General features: G+C 36.5%; 1 protein-coding gene across 2 annotated transcripts in view; it reads right to left on the bottom strand.

Moving 5' to 3' along the window:
- HGF (hepatocyte growth factor) overlaps positions 1-18,243 on the bottom strand; it is an 83,553-nt gene that overhangs the window by 63,283 nt on the left and 2,027 nt on the right. For both annotated transcript variants that reach the window (XM_067746075.1, XM_067746074.1), the window contains exons 3-4: positions 11,850-12,015; positions 44-156 (exon numbers count right to left, since the gene is read on the bottom strand). In XM_067746075.1, coding sequence (XP_067602176.1) covers positions 44-156; positions 11,850-12,015 — 279 coding nt within the window. The remainder of the gene's footprint in view (positions 1-43; positions 157-11,849; positions 12,016-18,243) is intronic.

Below are 18,243 nucleotides of genomic sequence, written 5' to 3' on the forward strand. Positions count from 1 at the left end.
TATACTGGTTTCATTACGAAATATTTAGGGAGAAGGAAGTTACCTTTGTTTTCATAGAGGTCAAATTCATGGCCAAACTCCTTTTTCACTCCACTTGACATGCTATTGAAAGGGAACCAGAGGCATCGCTTTCTTGCTTTGTCAAAAACAAAGGCCCTGAAAAAAATATCTGAATGAAAAGAAGGAATACTACTATTTATACAGTTTTTAAAGAATAGGCACCTGGTTTAAACAAGGAAGGCAATATAAAAACAGACGCATTATTACATATACAGAAACATGAGGGATATTTGAACCTACCATTTTGCTAGCCAAATAAGACAGAACAAAATTAAATTTTTATAGGTGTAGATTTAAATATCAGATAGAATAAAATTTGAAATGTTCTCATGTTATTCTCAATGACACATAGAAGAATGAGGTCTTCAACAAGCAAAATCAATATATAGCACAACTACTTGGAATATTTCTGAAGACTTTATTTTTTTTTGTAAGTACACAGCAAGTTGGAAGATATTTTTGCAGTTATATACAAATTATTATATTTGAAATATCATGATTAACTTCTAAAGGTTGTAATTGTATAAAGCACATTCTAAAGTGACATGTCCTAAAATGCATTAGACAAATCACCACCCCAGGAGATTCTCCAGCAAAGAAGGATCTAAAATCAAATGTTTGGGAAATTTTGCATATAATATCCCTTCTTGGTGAGTTATAAAGCATTTAAGCTTATTAAAGGTGATGAAAATCCTGCTCTTAGGTAACTTTGCATAAGTCAATGTTTCCTAAATGGATTTGCTTGCATAAGCATTTTTAATTTAAATAAAAAACTAGTATCAGAGAGAATACAGTTTTGATATATCATCTTGACAAAAATTGCTGAAATGTGTTAACTCCTAAAATTATCATTCCTATAGCTAAGTATTACATTGGTATTTTCTTGCTCACTAAAAAAAGTATTTCTAAAGAAAAATGATAAATACAAAAATCCCTTAACTGAGAATATAAAGTACTTAAAATTTTCAACACATTAAGTGTTACCATTTCTAAAAATACAGGAAATAAAGTTCGAATTCTGAACTATTTTCTTTCCATTAAGAAATAGTATTAAAACTCCTTCTTAACCATGTTCATGCTAATTATAATGTCACCATGTATAAGCATCTACTTAAGAAAAACACATAGATTTTCTAAGAATAAAGATTTTTTGCTTCCAGACTATATATATATATATATATATATATATTATATATATATTATATATATATACTATTTTAACATCTTTATTGGAGTATAATTGCTTTACAATGGTGTGTTAGTTTCTGCTATATAACAAAGTGAATCAGCTACATGTACACATATATCCCCATATCCCCTCCCTCTTGCGACTCCCTCCCATCCTTCCTATCCCACCCCCCCAGGTGGTCACAAAGCACAAGCTGATCTCCCTATGCTGTGCGGCTGCTTCCCACTAGCTATCTATTTGACATTTGGTAGCATGTATATGTGCATGCCACTCTCTTACTTCGTCCCAGCTTCCCCTTCTCCCATGTCCTCAAGTCCATTCTCTATGACTAAGCCTTTATTCCTGTCCTACCTCTAGGTCCTTCATATTTTTTTTTTTTAAGATTCCATATATATGTGTTAGCATACAGTATCTGTTTTTCTCTTTCCGACTTACTTCACTCTGTATGATAGACCCTAGGTCCATCCACCTCACTACAAATAACTCAATCTCGTTTCTTTTTATGGCTGAGTAATATTGCATTGTATATATGTGCCACATCTTCTTTATCCATTCATCTGTTGATGGACACTTAGGTTGCTTCCATGTCCTGGCTTTTGTAAATAGAGCTGCAAAGAACATTGTGGAACATGACTCTTTTTGAATTATGGTTTTCTCAAGGTATACGCCCAGTAGTGGGAATGCTGGGTCGTATGGTAGTTCTACTTTTAGTTTCTTAAGGAACCTCAATACTGTTCTCCATAGTGGCTGTATCAATTTACATTACCACAAACAGTGCAAGAGTGTTCCCTTTCTCCACACCCTCTCTAGCATGTATTGTTTGCAGACTTTTTGATGATGGCCATTCTGACTGGTGTGAGGTGATACTTCATTATAATTTTGATTTGCATTACTCTAATGATTAGTGATTTTGAGCATCCTCTCATGTGTTTGTTGGCAATCTGTATATCTTCTTTGGAGAAATGTCTGTTTAGGTCTTCTGCCCATTTTTGGATTGGGTTGTTTGTCTTTTTGATATTGAGCTGCTTGTATATTTTGGAGATTAATCCTTTGTCCATTGCTTCATTTGCAAATATTTTCTCCCAATCTGAGGGTTGTCTTTCCGTCTTGTTTATGGTTTCCTTTGCTGTGCAAAAGCTTTTAAGTTTCATTAGGTCTGAGTTGTTTATTTTTATTTCCCTTTCTCTAGGAGGTGGGTCAAAAAGGATCTTGCTATGATTTATGTCATAGAGTGTTCTGCCTATGTTTTCCTCTAAGAGTTTTGTAGTGTCTAGCCTTTCATTTAGGTCTTTAATCCATTTTGAGTTTATTTTTGTGTATGGTGTTAGGGAGTATTCTAATTTCATTCTTTTCCATGTAGCTGTCCAGTTTTCCCAGCACCACTTATTGAAGAGGCTGTCTTTTCTCCATTGTATATTCTTGCCTCCTTTATCAAAGATTAGGTGACCATATGTGCATGGGTTTATCTCTAGGCTTTCTATCCTGTTCCATTGATCTATATTTCTGTTTTTGTGCCAGTACCATACTGTCTTGATTACTGTACCTTTGTTGTATAGTCTGAAGTCAGGGAGCCTGATTCCTCCAGCTCCGTTTTTCGTTCTCAAGATTGCTTTGGCTATTCGGGGTCTTTTGTGTTTCCATACAAATTGTAAAAATTTTTTGTTCTAGTTCTGTGAAAAATGCCAGTGGTAATTTGATAGGGATTGCATTGAATCTGTAGATTGGGTAGTAGAGTCATTTTCACAATGTTGATTCTTCCAATCCAAGAACATGGTATATCTCTCCATCTGTTTGTACATCTTTAATTTCTCTCATCAGTGTCTTATAGTTTTCTGCATACAGGTTTTTGTCACTGTAGGTAGGTTTATTCCTAGGTATTTTATTCTTTTTGTTGCAATGGTAAGTGGGAGTATTTCCTTAATTTCTCTTTCACATTTTTCATCATTAGTGTATAGGAATGCAAGAGATTTCTGTGCATTAATTTTGTATCCTGCTACTTAACCAAATTCATTGATTAGCTCTAGTAGTTTTCTGGTAGCATCTTTAGGATTCTGTATGTATAGTATCATGTCATCTGCAAACAGGAACAGATTTACTTCTTCTTTCTGATTTAGATTCCTTTTATTTCCTTTTCTTCTCTGATTGCTGTGGCTAAAACTTCCAAAACTATGCTGAATAAGAGTGGTGAGATTGGGCAACCTTGTCTTTTTCCTGATCTTAGTGGAAATGCTTTCAGTTTTTCACCATTGAGAACAATGTTGGCTGTGGGTTTGTCATATATGGCCTTTATTATGTTGAGCTAAGTTCCCTCTATGCCTACTTTCTGGAGGGTTTTTATCATAAATGGGTGTTGAATTTTGTCAAAAGCTTTCTCTGCATCTATTGAGACGATCATATGGTTTTTCTCCTTCAGTTTGTTAATATGATGTATCACATTGATTGATTTGCGTATATTGAAGAATCCTTGCATTCCTGGGATAAACCCCATTTGACCATGGTGTAGGATTGTGCTGTTGGATTCTGTTTGCTAGTATTTTGTTGAGGATTTTTGCATCTATGTTCATCTGTGTTACTGGCCTGTAGTTTTCTTTTTTTGTGACATCTTTGTCTGGTTTTGGTATCAGGGTGATGGTGGCCTCATAGAATGAGTTTGGGAGTGTTCCTCCCTCTGCTATATTTTGGAAGCATTTGAGAAGGATAGGTGTTAGCTCTTCTCTAAATGTTTGATAGAATTCGCCTGTGAAGCCATCTGGTCCTAGGCTATTGTTTGCTGGAAGATTTTAATCACAGTTTCAATTTCAATGCTTGTGACTGGTCTGTTTATGTTTTCTATTTCTTCCTGGTTCAGTCTCGGAGGGTTGTGATTTTCTAAGAATTTTTCCATTTATTCCAGGTTGTCCATTGTATTGGCATACAGTTGCTTGTAGTAATCCCTCATGATCCTTGTATTTCTGCAGTGTCAGTTGTTACTTCTCCTTTTTCATTTCTATTGGTTTGAGTCTTTTCCCTTTTTTTCTTGATAAGTCTGGCTAATGGTTTATCAATTTTGTTTATCTTCTTAAAGAACCAGCTTTTAGTTTTATTGATCTTTGCAATCATTTCCTTCATTTATTTTTCCTTCATTTCTGATCTGATGTTTATGATTTATTTGCTTATACTAACTTTGGGTTGTTTTTGTTCTTCTTTCTCTAATTGCTTTAGGTGTAAGCGCAGGTTATTTATTTGAGATTTTTCTTGTTCCCTCAGGTAGGATTGTATTGCTATAAACTTCCCTCTTAGAACTGCTTTTGCTTCATCCCATAGGTTTTGGGTCATAGTGTTTTCATTGTCATTTGTTTCTAGGTATTTTTTGATTTCCTCTTTGATTTCTTCTGTGATCTCTTGGTTATTTAGTAGTGTATTGTTTAGCCTCCATGTGATTGTATTTTTTAGAGTTTTTTTTTCTGTAATTGATATCTAGTCTCATAGCAGTATGGTCGGAAGAGATACTGGATACGATTTCAATCTTCTTAAATTTACCAAGGCTTGATTTGTGATCTGAGGTGTGATCTATCCATAGAATGTTCCATGAGTACTTGAGAAGAAAGTGTAGTCTGTTGTTTTTGGATGGAATGTCCTATAAATATCAATTAAGTTCATCATGTTTAATGTGTCATTTAAAGCTTGTGTTTCCTTATTTATTTTCATTATGGATGATCTGTCCATTGGTGAAAGTGGGGTGTTAAAGTCCCCTACTATGATTGTATTACTGTCGATTTCCCCTTTTGTGGCTGTTAGCATTTGCTTTATGTATTGAGGTACTCCTATGTTGGGTGCATAAATATTTACAATTGTTATATCTTCCTCTTGGAGTGATCCCTTGATCATGATGTAGTGTCCTTCTTTGTCTCTTGTAATAGTCTTTATTTAAAGCCTATTTTGTCTGATATGAGAATTGCTACTCCGGCTTTATTTTGATTTCCATTTGCATGGAATATCTTTTTCCATCCCCTTACTTTCAGTCTGTATGTGTCCCTAGGACTGAAGTGGGTCTCTTGTAGACAGCATATATACAGGTCTTGTTTTTGTATCCATTCGGCCAGTCTATGTCTTTTGGTTGGAGCATTTAATCCATTTATATTTAAGGTAATTATCGATATGTATGTTCCTATTACAATTTTCTTCATTGTTTTGGGTTTGTTATTGTAGGTCTTCTCCTTCTCTTGTGTTTCCTGCCTAGAGAAGTTCCTTTAGCACGTGTTGTAAAGCCAGTTTGGTGGTGCTGAATTCTCTTAGCTTTTGCTTGTCTGTAAAGGTTTTAATTTCTCCATCAACTATGAACGAGGTCCTTGCTGGGTAGAGTAATCTTGGTTGTAGGTTTTTCCCTTTCATCACTTCAAATATGTCCTGCCACTCCCTTCTGGCCTGCAGAGTTTCTGCTGAAAGATCAGCTGTTAACCTTATGGGGATGCCCTTGTATGTTATTTGTTGCTTTTCCCTTGCTGCTTTTAATATTTTTTCTTTGTATTTAATTTTTGATAGTTTGAATAATATGTGTCTTGGCATGTGTCTCCTTGGATTTATCCTGTATGGATCTCTGCCCTTCCTGGACTTGATTGACTATTTCCTTTCCCATATTAGGGAAGTTTTCAACTATAATCTCTTCAAATATTTTCTCAGACCCTTTCTTTTTTCTCTTCTTTTTCTGGGACCCCTGTAATTCGAATGTTGGTGTATTTAATGTTGTCCCAGAGGTCTCTGCGACTGTCCTCAATTCTTTTCATTCTTCTTTCTTTATTCTGCTCTGTGGTAGTTATTTCCACTATTTCATCTTTCAGGTCCCTTATCTGTTCTTCTGCCTCAGTTATTCTGCTATTGATTCCTTCTAGAGAATTTTTAATTTCATTTATCGTGTTGTTCATCATTGTTTGTTTGCTCTTTAGTTTTTCTAGGTCCTTGTTAAATGTTTCTTGTATCTTCTAAATTCTATTTCCAAGATTTTGGATCATCTTTACTGTCATTACTCTGAATTCTTTTTCAGGTAGACTGCCTACTTCCTCTTCGTTTGTTTGGTCTGGTGGGTTTTTACCTTGCTCCTTCATCTGCTGTGTATTTCTCTGTCTTCTCATTTTGCTTAACTTACTGTGTTTGGGGTTTCCTTTTCACTGGCTTCAGGTTAGTAGTTCCAATTGTTTTTGGTATCTGCCCCCAGTGGGTAAGGTTGGTTCAGTGGGTTGTGTAGGCTTACTGGTGGAGGGGACTGGTGCCTGTGTTCTGATGGATAAGGCTGGATCTTGTCTTTCTGGTGGGCAGGACTGCATCCGGGGGTGTGTTTTGGGGTGTCTGTGGACTTATTATGATTTTAAGCAGTCTCTCTGATAATGGTTGGGGTGGTGTTCCTGTCTTGCTAGTCGTTTGGCATGGGGCGTCCAGCACTGTAGCTTGCTGGTCGTTGAGTGGAGCTCGGTCTGAACATTGAGACAGAGATATCTGGGAGAGCTCTCACCAAATGATATTACAAGTGGCCTGGAGGTCTCTGATGGACCAATGTCCTGAACTTGGCTCTCCCACCTCTAAGGCTCAGCCCTGACACCCGGCTGGAGCACCAAGACCCTGTCAGCCAAACGGCTCAGAAGAAAAGGGAGAAAAAAAAGAAGAAAGAAAGAAAGTAAATAAAATAAGTGAAGTTATTAAAATAAAAAATTAAAAATATTATTAAAATTAAAAAGTAATTTAAAAAAAAGAAGAGAGCAACCAAACCAATAAACAAATCCACCAATGATAACAAGCACTAAAAACTATACTAAAAAAAATGGATAGACAGAACCCTAGGACAAATGGTAAAAGCAAACCTATACAAACAAAATCACACAAAGAAGCATACACATACACGCTCACAAAAAGAGGAAAAGGGAAAAAAAAAAGAAAAAATATATATATATAAAGGAAAAGAGCAACCAAATCAATAAACAAATCTACCAGTGATAATAAACTCTAAATACTAAACTAAGATTAACATAAAACTAGAAACAAATTAGATGCAGAAGACAAACCCCAAGTCTACAGTTGCTCCCAAAGTCCACCGCCTCAGTTTTGGGGTGATTCGTTGTCTATTCAGGTATTCCACAGATGCAGGTACATCAGCTTGACTGTGGAGATTTAGTCCTCTGCTCCTGAGGCTGCACAGAGAAGTTTCCCTTTCTCTTCTTTGTTCACACAGCTCCTGGGGTTCAGCTTTGGATTTGGCCCTGCTGCTGCATGTAGGATGCCCTCTGGCGTCTGTTTGTCGCCCAGAGAGGAGGGGCTTAAAGGAGCAGCTTTAAGATTAGGGGGCTCTGGCTCACTCAGGCTGGGGGGTATGGAGGGGTATGGAATTAGGGGCGAGTCTGCGGTGGCAGAGGCCAGTGTGAAGTTGCAACAGCCTGAAGCGCACTGTGTGTTCTCCCGGGGGGAGTTGTCCCTGGATCTCAGGCCCCTGGCAGTGGCGGGCTGCACAGGCTCCTGGGAGGGGAGGTGTGGATAGTGACCTGTGCTCACACACAGGCTTCTTGGTGGCGGCAGCAGAAGCCTTAGCGTTTCATGCCCATCTCTGGTGTCCATGCTGATAGCCACGGCTCGCGCCCGTCTCTGGAGCTCATTTAGGCGGTGCTCTGAATCCGCTCTCCTTGCACCATGAAACAATGGTCTCTTGCCTCTTCAGCAGGTCCAGACCTTTCCCCGGACTCCCTCCCGGCTAGCTGTGGCGCACTAGCCCCCTTCAGGCTGTGTTCCCGCAGCCAACCCCAGTCCTCTCCCTGTGATCTGACCTCCGAAGCCCAAGCCTCAGCTCCCAGCCCCCACCCATCCTGGCGGGTTAGTAGACAAACCTTTCTGGGCTGGTGAGTGCCGGTCAGCCCTGATCCTCTGTGCAGGAATCTCTCCAGTTTGCTCTCCGCACCCCTGTTTCTGTGCTCTCCTCCACGGCTCCGAAGCTTTCCCCCTCCGTCACCCACAGTCTCTGCCCGTGAAGGGGCTTCTAGTGTGTGGAAACCTTTCCTCCTTCACGGCTCCCTCCCCGAGGTGCAGGTCCCGTCCCTATTCTTTTGTCTCTCGTTTTTCTTTTTTCTTTTGCCCTACCCAGGTACGTGGGGAGTGTCCTGCCTTTTGGGAGGTCTGAGATCTTCTGCCAGCATTCAGTAGGTGTTCTGTAGGAGTTGTTCCACGTGTAGATGTATTTTTGATGTATCTATGGGGAGGAAGGTGATCTCCGTGTCTTACTCCTCTGCCATCTTGAAGGTCCTCCTCCAGATCATATATATATATATATATATATATTTTTTTTTTTTTTTTTTTGCGGTACGCGGGCCTCTCACTGTTGTGGCCTCTCCTGCTGCGGAGTACAGGCTCTGGACGCGCAGGCTCAGTGGCCATGGATCACAGGCCCAGCCGCTCCGCGGCATGTGGGATCCTCCCGGACCGGGGCACGAACCCATGTCCCCTGCATTGTCAGGCGGACTCTCAACCACTGTGCCACCAGGGAAGCCCCAGATCATATATTTTTGAATGCACATAATTTTCTTATAATTTTATGTAGTTCAAATTAGTCATTTATTTCTTAACATTGTAACAACTTTTAAGTAATTTTAAATAAGGGGAAATAACTTTTATAAAACAAATATTAAAAAGATGTTATAAAATTAAAGTATTTTAACTCTTATTTTATATTTTTACATAGTGCATTTTATTCTATATCTAACTTCAAAAATTATATGTATAAACTTTGTGCTTTGATTTACACGTAGACATTTTGAAATGTCCACCTACAAGAACATTTTACAGTTGAAATAGTATTAAAGAACAAACATAAAAGTCTGTTTTTTGCAACTGTGGCAGAATAACTTGAAAAGAGAAAAACTGACTGATAATATATTTGAATTTTGATCTGGTAGATAGTAAACTTATGCAATACATGTAAAATTTCCTATATCCCTATTGTAGGGTGTTGGGGGGAGAGTTAAATAACCTTGAAAGCACGGTAATTAGATAAAGAATACATATGAAGATAACTAAACGAACATCTAAAAAGAAATTTTAAAATTACAGACTCAAATACCTACTAGTTAACATTAAAATAAAAATGTACCACACATATATAAACTACTACTTTTTTTTTCAGTAATATGGCTTTGACATGAGATTGCCTTGCAAGTGACTCATAAGCCCCATCAGGAACATGTGAGATTTGCTTCTGTGAATACAAAGGTGATTCCATCTGGAAAGTGGGTGACAGGGTTTCCAGTTTGCTGATTTCATTCACCCTTTTCTCTCATTCCATTACAATTCCATATACCCTCAGAAAATTGTATTTGCTTGTATCATTTTATACCTCCATATGGACTGGATCCAAGCTGACAAATTCCATGAGTTGCATATCTTCTTTGAAGTTTGACTTTAGGAGTCTTTCTCTTATCCTTATTTTAACTATCATCTTCCTTTCAATAATTTATTTTGTTGAGTTGTTTATGGCAGAAGGGCAATTCCAGTACCAGTTACTCAGTCATGGTTAGAAATTTTCATCTCTTGAGTCAGTTCATGTACAGTAATTTTTTGAAACGCTTAGAATCAGGCATTCTGGTCATCTTTCTCATCCAGCAAAAAACAACTTCAGTCTCTATAAAGTCAATATTGTTGATACCTTCTCAAGAGGAAACAAAATTTGCGACCTCCACCTCATGCCCACTGAATCACAGATGCTTTCACACAGCATTGTTCATATTTTCCAAACATTTTAGTGTGTTTGCCATTGTTTTTCAATGATTCTAGTTCATGTAACAAGTCCTCAAAAAGATCTTTAATTCATTAAGAACCTACTTTCAGCATATCACAAGTATGTCCATTCAATTCTGAATAAGAAATGTATTTAGTGATTCCAAATAAGTATGTATATATATTTAGGATACACAAGTGTGAAGGATGACACCATTTCTGAGCAGAGAACTTTAGCTGTACATTGGTATTACTACATGTGGTTTTCTGCACAGGTTGCCATAAATTTGGAGACTAAATATAACTCAACCAGAATATGGTTGAAAAGCATGAAACCTCATATATATGGGATATGTAAAGTTTTATTAATCTGGTCACATATGTTCTCCAATGCAGCAAAATCATTTTAGTTTCTCCTAAATAAAACAAAGGGAAAGCTGTTTTGTTTGGGTTTTTTTCTAGGCATAAGGCTGACTAATGTGAAAATCGAGGCTTAGCAATACTTTCCTTACTTGTGGATCCAGAAGAGTGTATTTTCAAACTCAAAGTTAAAAATCAACAATGAGATGTGGTTCTTCCATTCCCTTTGCCCTGCCCTTCTAACCCTGAAAGGGGAAAATACAATAAATCCAACCTCCTCAATTGCCAGAAGAACATCTCCATAAATCTACACAGCTGAGTTGTTGATTGAGAGTAGTTTTCTCTAATTTATTTTTTTTAATCTCAAGGCTTTTCTAGGAAAGTCAGGGAAAGAAGGAATTATCATAAGAATTACTTGGAAAGTTAATTCCCCACTCCCAGTGCCAGGAAATATCTCCCTGAAAGTGGCAGTTTGGCTATAAAAATACTTCCAGAGGAGATCTAAATGAATAGAAAAGAGATAGTCTTTCCTCCTGCTAAATCTATTGAAGAGCTCCTCTAACCATGTCCCTTCTCCTCGGGCCCATAACACTTACTTCTGTGAGAAAGGCAAGACGAATTTAGGACCCTTGCCATGACATTACTAAAATCTGTGTTCACATTATGTGTTAACTACCTAAATGTAATAGAGTAGAATTCAAAAGTGACAGGATACCATGTGCACTCCTGTTAAAGTGGGATGAAATAGGGAATAAAAAGGTGGAAAGTAAGTGTGGGGAGGGAATATTTATGAAGAACTAGGAAATGCATTTTCTTCTGGCAATTTGGAAAACTATTCAGATGAAATTGTCACCTTCATGGCCCAAAACTCCAAGTTTTATCCTTTGGCATACTGGCAAAGTTGTAAGGAATTTTTCCCTGGGAGGTCACAGAGAAACTTTCAAAAGATAAGAAAACTCTCCATTTGAGTCCCCTCATGCCTCTTTGAATTGCCCCAACACTTTTCACCTAAAACTTCATCATCACTACCCGCTAACTTCTTTTAAACAGTCCCTCTAGTTTTTTTAAACTAATTATCTCAATGTTTTTTATTTACATCCCTAAAGACAATGATACAAGTTGCAGTAAGTTTTGGTTGTTGGCCAACTTCTATTCTGAAAATTCCTCCACTCCTCTTGTAAGAAAAAAAAAAAGTTTACTCTGAATATTGTAAAATATTAGAGAGATAAAAAGTTAATCTAATTGAATTTTAGTTCTTAAAGTTCAACTGTTCATAAGATGAGAAAATATAAATTCCATAACTAAAGCCACTGTGGATTCTAAAAGATCTCAGTTTATGTGTTCTCCCTTACTCATATTTCCATCAAATAGAGCTAAGTCTGCTGTTGCAATGAGTTAAAACTAAAATCAAGCTTACAATTTTAAGAGTACATTGCATTGAATACAAAAAAGATGATGATAATGAGTCCATGCTATATTTGGAAAATTATTCTAAGAACGAAATGAAGCAACTTACTTGCAAGTGAATGGAAGTCCTTTATTCCTAATACATCTATTGGCACATTGGTCTGCAGTGTTCATTTTTTTTGTTTTTATCTTCAGTAATGGGTCTTCTTTAATTAGAGTAGTCTTTGCTGACTTTTTGAATTCATGAAGTGTGTTTCTTCTTTTCTTCTGTCCTTCTATTAATAATAATATTTTTTTAAAAACATAGGGGAAAAGCTTTTAAGGCTCATATAGAAAAAAATATCCCTAAGAATCATCTACGAGGTAATGATTTTATCTGACAACATACCAGACCTCCAGGGGTTGGGGGGTGGAGTAATGTGGGTAATGATACTCTCAGATACTTAAGAGCAAGAGAGGAATAGTTAATCAGTGAAGAAAAAATAACTTCACATACAGAGTCATTCATCTACATTCTTTCAAATGAAGGATGCTTTTAAAAATTAGGACAGAGTTCACTCTTAAGAAATAAATAACATGGTATTCTCCAAACAGTATGAAAGCAAGTGCCAGGACATATCATATCATGCTCTATAATTAAATCTGTCATTTCCTTCTACAATTGGTCCTTATGTAAATTATAGTACTAATTAGATAAGCCAAGTCAATGACAGGTGAGAAACTTCTCACTAAAAATGGTGCACTGGGTAAATTCTTCTGACTTGGTCTTTAAAGTATTTCATACTATTCATATTCTAGCCCTTTCATTTCCTACATAAGTGTTTTCTGTGCTTTTGGGCACTATTTCTCAGTATCACTGAAGTGTTTGTTTTGAAATCAAGCCAAATGTTGTAAATCAAATGTATGTAAAACTTCATCCTTTAATGTAGCAATATCATTTTTCTTCATCAAAGTATTGTACCAGGCCCCTAGATAGCATGAAGCCTCCTATTAAAAAGCTGAAGAGCAAAGCTAAAACATCCCAAGAGACTTAATCTTATGGATAACTTCAGAATATGAAGAACTTGCTTCTTCATTCTTAATTTGCCCAAAGTTACCTAGTTTCTAATGATAATCATCTCTTCACAATGAGGATCAAATTGTCTAAGAGACTGCAGCTGTTGTAGAACAAGGATGGATATAATTGTGCCCCTCCCCTGCCTGTCAATTCATTTGAATACCCTTATAACAAAGGCAGTAATAATACGTACATTTTTAAGATATGAAACCAAGACACGGGAAAGTTGATGACTTAGAAGATCTGATTGAAAATCCAGCTGCCTGGCTTCAGAGCCCCCACTCTTAAACACGTATGATGCCATCTCTCTCTAAGACTTGCTAAGAAAGCATGTGGAAATAACGGCTTGTAAACAGTTTCTGAAGATTTGCTTAAAGCTATCAGTAGAGAAGTGACTTGGATGGCAGAACAGGAAATCAATTCTTGTCTTTAAACGTGGTGAAACGTGCCAAGAAAAGAGGGTGAAAATTTTTCTGCAGAAAATTTGGAAATATGGCTTAACAGAGTGAGGTACCAAGAATGACATCATACTCTTAGGTCTGCCAGCAACCACTGGCTCCAGTTGTTTTATTAAACATGGAGATGCTACCCATTAATATCTATCCTAACCTGAAGTCCACAGTAAATAAGAGAAAACATGAATTCCTCTAAATTTTGGTTCTCTATAAAACTCCAGAACACAATCCCCAAAAGACTGGTACTAATTTCTGTAATAATGCTTTCATTTTCTTTTCTTTTCTTTTCTTCAACTTTTCTTTGCCCTATAAGATGGAATGGCTATGGTAGAACAGGTATAATTTAAAAGACATCTTAACATAGAAATTCAGTCAACCAAATAATCCTTCAACATGTTATTTATTGAGTGTGGACCAAACGCCTTGCATAACGTTGGCAGACTGATGATAATTCTGGCATTCTTATTGACTTGCCAAGTGACTTTGTTTAATTACCTTAAATGCTAATATCCCATTACTCAATTTACAAAATGAAAGTTATATGTGAACTAAAAGGAGCTATTTAAACTACAATCATTTGGAAATCAATTTGGGTTAAAAATGTTATGAATATGCAAAGTTTTAGTTTTGTTTTTGAAATTTCATCCTTTAATTTCTGGCATAAGAGAAGCAACCGTTATTCTCCCAAGCAAAGAAGTGATATTAGTCTTTTCAAATTTTGGTTTCTGCCACAGGACCATGTTAATGGGAGATACGTTTCTCCACTAAGAGTTTCCACTTCTTTTGACATTAGTGCACTCTTTCTTAGGTGCTGTGAAATGTTTCACAGCATAAAAATCATTTGAGTTCCTGTGTAAATTGGAATACTTCTCAGAAACAAATAGTGGTTAATGGACGCAGAAAATCTATTCAAAAAACTATCTGCCAAAGTGGAAAAATTGTGGTATATATATATATATATATATATATATATATATATATATATGTATGTATGTATATATATAATATGTATATATATGTGTGTATATATATACATATATATGTGTGTATATATATACATATATATATGTGTGTATATATGCACATATATATAAAATAAATTCAATTAACTAAAAGTATAGGATTAAAATTGGCCTAATGTATTATGTATTTATTACCTATGTTTAAGTGTGAGAGAAGAACATAAAACTAAATTTTAAAAGTCTAAGACAAACATTGAGTCCAGACATGTATTTTACCAATTACCAAATAAAATAGAATACCTGGTCAATGCTCTGGTTTCTTTTCTCAGAACCATACAACATGAAGGAAGGCACTGAGGATGACTAGAGAAAAGTGGTTTCTGTGGGATCGTTGATTATATTTAATTCTGCAGATCCTCAGCTGTCCTATTGAAATGTGTTAATGCCTGGCTGTACGTCATAAAAATAGTCTACTCTTGCTTGCTGATAAACTTTCGATCACTACCTTTCATCTAAAGATCAAAAAGTATCCTGAAAAGCAAATAAATCTATGATTTCCCTTTACTAGATAATAAATAGGAGAGAAAAGCTTGTCTGGGGCTACAAATCTAATCAGGGGCAATCAGAACCAGATACTAAGATTGCCTTCTCACTCTTTATTTCTCATGACTTAGAAGCTTTCCCTTATAATTCAGTCATATCATTAGGTCAGTAACTAATTATTCAAAAATGCGAAGTTCAAGCTAGTTGTACGTCATGTAATCCACACATCAATAAAATTAATTCCTTCTTCAATAAAAGAAAAATTCAAAACAGAAGTCATTCAAAAAACAGCATCTGAAAATAAAATTCCTTTGCTGAAAATACTTTTAACTTTCTCTTCCATATGTATTAACAACTGATGCTTGTTTTAACAACAGTTAAAAAACAAGCTTAATTTGGGAAGAAACTCAAAAATATCTTTGGATCAGATTTTTCCCTACTATTTTTTGTGCATGACTGCTAGTTGAAGTTTATAAACAAAACATTGAAATGAAATCAAAGGGTAAGAGATCACTGCAACTTTGTCATGCTTTCTTATATTTTAAATTGCAACTCCTTTTCCCTCTTCCCTCAGTATGGGAAAACATTCTGTAGCTATATTTCCTGAAGAAACCAAAGTCCCTATTTTAAAACTGAAATCATTAGGCTCTTAGTGAAAAGCTACAAACAGAAAGTAGGGTCAAATATATCAAGGTGCTTGAAGAAAGACACATTTCTCCCTCTGGTCCCTGGGCCTCACACTCATTTCTCTCAGTACCTCATATATTTTCTTCTCTGTATGGACTAACCATTGACTTCAAAGAAAAATCATGCAAAGGAAAGGATTTGCAGGGTGTGGAAAGAAGCAGGAATCTGGCTCCACATATTCTGAGAAATCTACCCACATGATTAGTGATTAACAGCTTGAAGTGGCAAGATGTTAAGATGAAAGTACACAAATAATTAATGGAAGGGAATGGTGGTGACTGGAGATTTACTTCCCAAAGGCAAAAATCATAAATACAAGTCCAAATCTTCATTTCTATTATCTAGGACTTGGGTTTCACAAGTGGACAATTTTCATCCCTTCTTTAGAGAAGGGAACAATATCATAAATAAAGATGTCAGGAAGGGATCAAGTCAGATTTAAATCAAATGTTGGTATTTGAGAAGCAGCATAAGTATCTCTTCCAAAAAGATTTACAAATGAAATGATGTTCAGTGTGAGAATAGGGACCTCCCTAGATATTTCCCTCCTCCTACTTCCATGCCACTTCCTCATTCATCCTCCTCCTGGTCTCTTCCTTCACTGTCTGTTTCTGCCTGCAGCTCTCCTCCACACACCAACTAAAACAACCACACTTCAGTCAGGTATCTTGTCAACTCAGAACCTTCCAGCTGTGACCCATAATGTTTAAAATAGTGTAATTTAGCATGATATTCAAGCGTACGTGCTAGTCTCTCTTACTTTTCCAAACCCAGGCCATACTCCTCCTCAGGTACTCAGTACACCAGCCCTACGTGATTGCCTGTCCTCGCTTCGGTACCTTCAGCCACTTTGTCTTCCCCTGACTTAAGTAATGACCGTACTACTACCTGTATTTTCACACTCAACTTGAGTATTGCATACTCCCTAAACCTGGTTCGATCTTCCGAGCTAGAAATGAACTCTCAACCGTAACATAATAATACTTCTAACACAGAATTGTTCTTACTTAGCAAAATGGATTTTTTAGAGCGAGTTTCAGTTGATTTCATCGCTGCTGTATTCAATATAAATAAAAGGGAAAAATGCACATTGCATATTTCATTCACATAGATTTGGGTAGGAATCTCAGCTCTATCCCAATATGTAAGATAATAAGAAAAAAATTAAGATCTTTAACTTCAGTTTCCTCATGTAAGATGAGTCAATCCAGTAATGCCAATCTTATTAGAATTAAATAAGCTTTGTTTTAGAACTTGGTCCATAACAGTCGCTCAACAAATGTAGGTTTCATCATCAAAAAATCTACAAACAATAAATGCTGGAGAGGGTGTGGTGAACAGGGAACCCTTTTGCACTGTTGGTGGGAATGTTAATTGATGCAGCCACTATGGAGAACAGTATGCAGGTTCCTCAAAAAACTAAAAATAGAGCTATCATATGACCCAGAAATCCCACTACTGGGCATATACCCTGAGAAGACCATAATTCAAAAAGAGTCATGTACCAAAATGATCATTGCAGCACTATTTACCATAGCCAGGACATGGAAGCAAGCTAAGTGTCCATCGACAGATGAATGGATAAAGAAGATGTGGCACATATATACAATGGAATATTACTCAGCCATAAAAAGAAATGAAATTGAGTTATTTGTAGTGAGGTAGATGGACCTAGAGTCTGCCGTACAGAGTGAAGTAAGTCAGAAAGAGAAAAACAAATACCGTATGCTAACACATATATATGGAATCTAAAAAAAAAAAAATGGTCCTGAAGAACCTAGGGGCAGGACAGGAATAAAGACGCAGATGTAGAGAATGGACTTGAGGACACGGGGAGGGGGAAGGGTAAGCTGGGATAAAGTGAGAGAGTGGCATGGACATATATACACTACCAAATGTAAAATATATAGCTAGTGGGAAGCAGCCGCATAGCACAGGGAGATCAGCTCCATGCTTTGTGTCCACCTAGAAGGGTGGGATAGGGAGGGTAGGAGGGAGACGCAAGAGGGAGGAGATATGGAGATATATGTATATGTATAGCTGATTCACTTTGTTATAAAGCAGAAACTAACACACCATTGTAAAGCAATTATACGCCTACGCCAATAAAATGTTAAAAGAAAAATGAAGGTATTGGGGTGCAGAGTCAGTAAAAGAAACAAAACAAAACAAAAAAAACAAATGTAGGTTTCTTTCTCGCTTGTTCATCTGTACATCTCCCACAGCCTCCTTGATAGTAGGTGCTCATTTAATGTTTTGTTGTTGTTGTTAGAGGGGATTGGATATTTGTATCCAGTGTAGGTGGGAGTGGACAGAGGATAATCCTATGTAAACCAATTCCTATAAAGATGGCTTGGGTCTATTATATTGAACATTTCTTTAAGTTTTTTGAAACTTCTCTAAAAATATCTCCATAATATATTCTGCTCATAACTGGTTGTCACCTCATTATAGTATCCACTTCTTTTCAAATATTGTCTTATTTCACAATAGGTAAAAAAGCAGACTCACAAGCTAAATCAAAAAGTATAACCTAAGCAAGTAACAACAAAATTCTAAATGTTCAATGTTAGATGATATAAAAAAGAACAGACTTTCTTTATATGTTCTAAGAGGACTATCCATGTTTTCCACTTTGAGGAATGTAATTTTTTTAAAAAACTATCAAAATAAAGTTGCCACCCAGACAAAGGCAGACCCTATTTTGTTAACAATTTTAGCATTATCCACTTTAGGAATTATTCTATTACTTGTAATTCCCAACTGGCCTCTCCTTGCCTGCGGCATACTCTTGGGCTG

Source organism: Pseudorca crassidens, chromosome 8 (genome assembly GCF_039906515.1).
Source record: "Pseudorca crassidens isolate mPseCra1 chromosome 8, mPseCra1.hap1, whole genome shotgun sequence".
NCBI classification, from domain to species: domain Eukaryota; kingdom Metazoa; phylum Chordata; class Mammalia; order Artiodactyla; family Delphinidae; genus Pseudorca; species Pseudorca crassidens.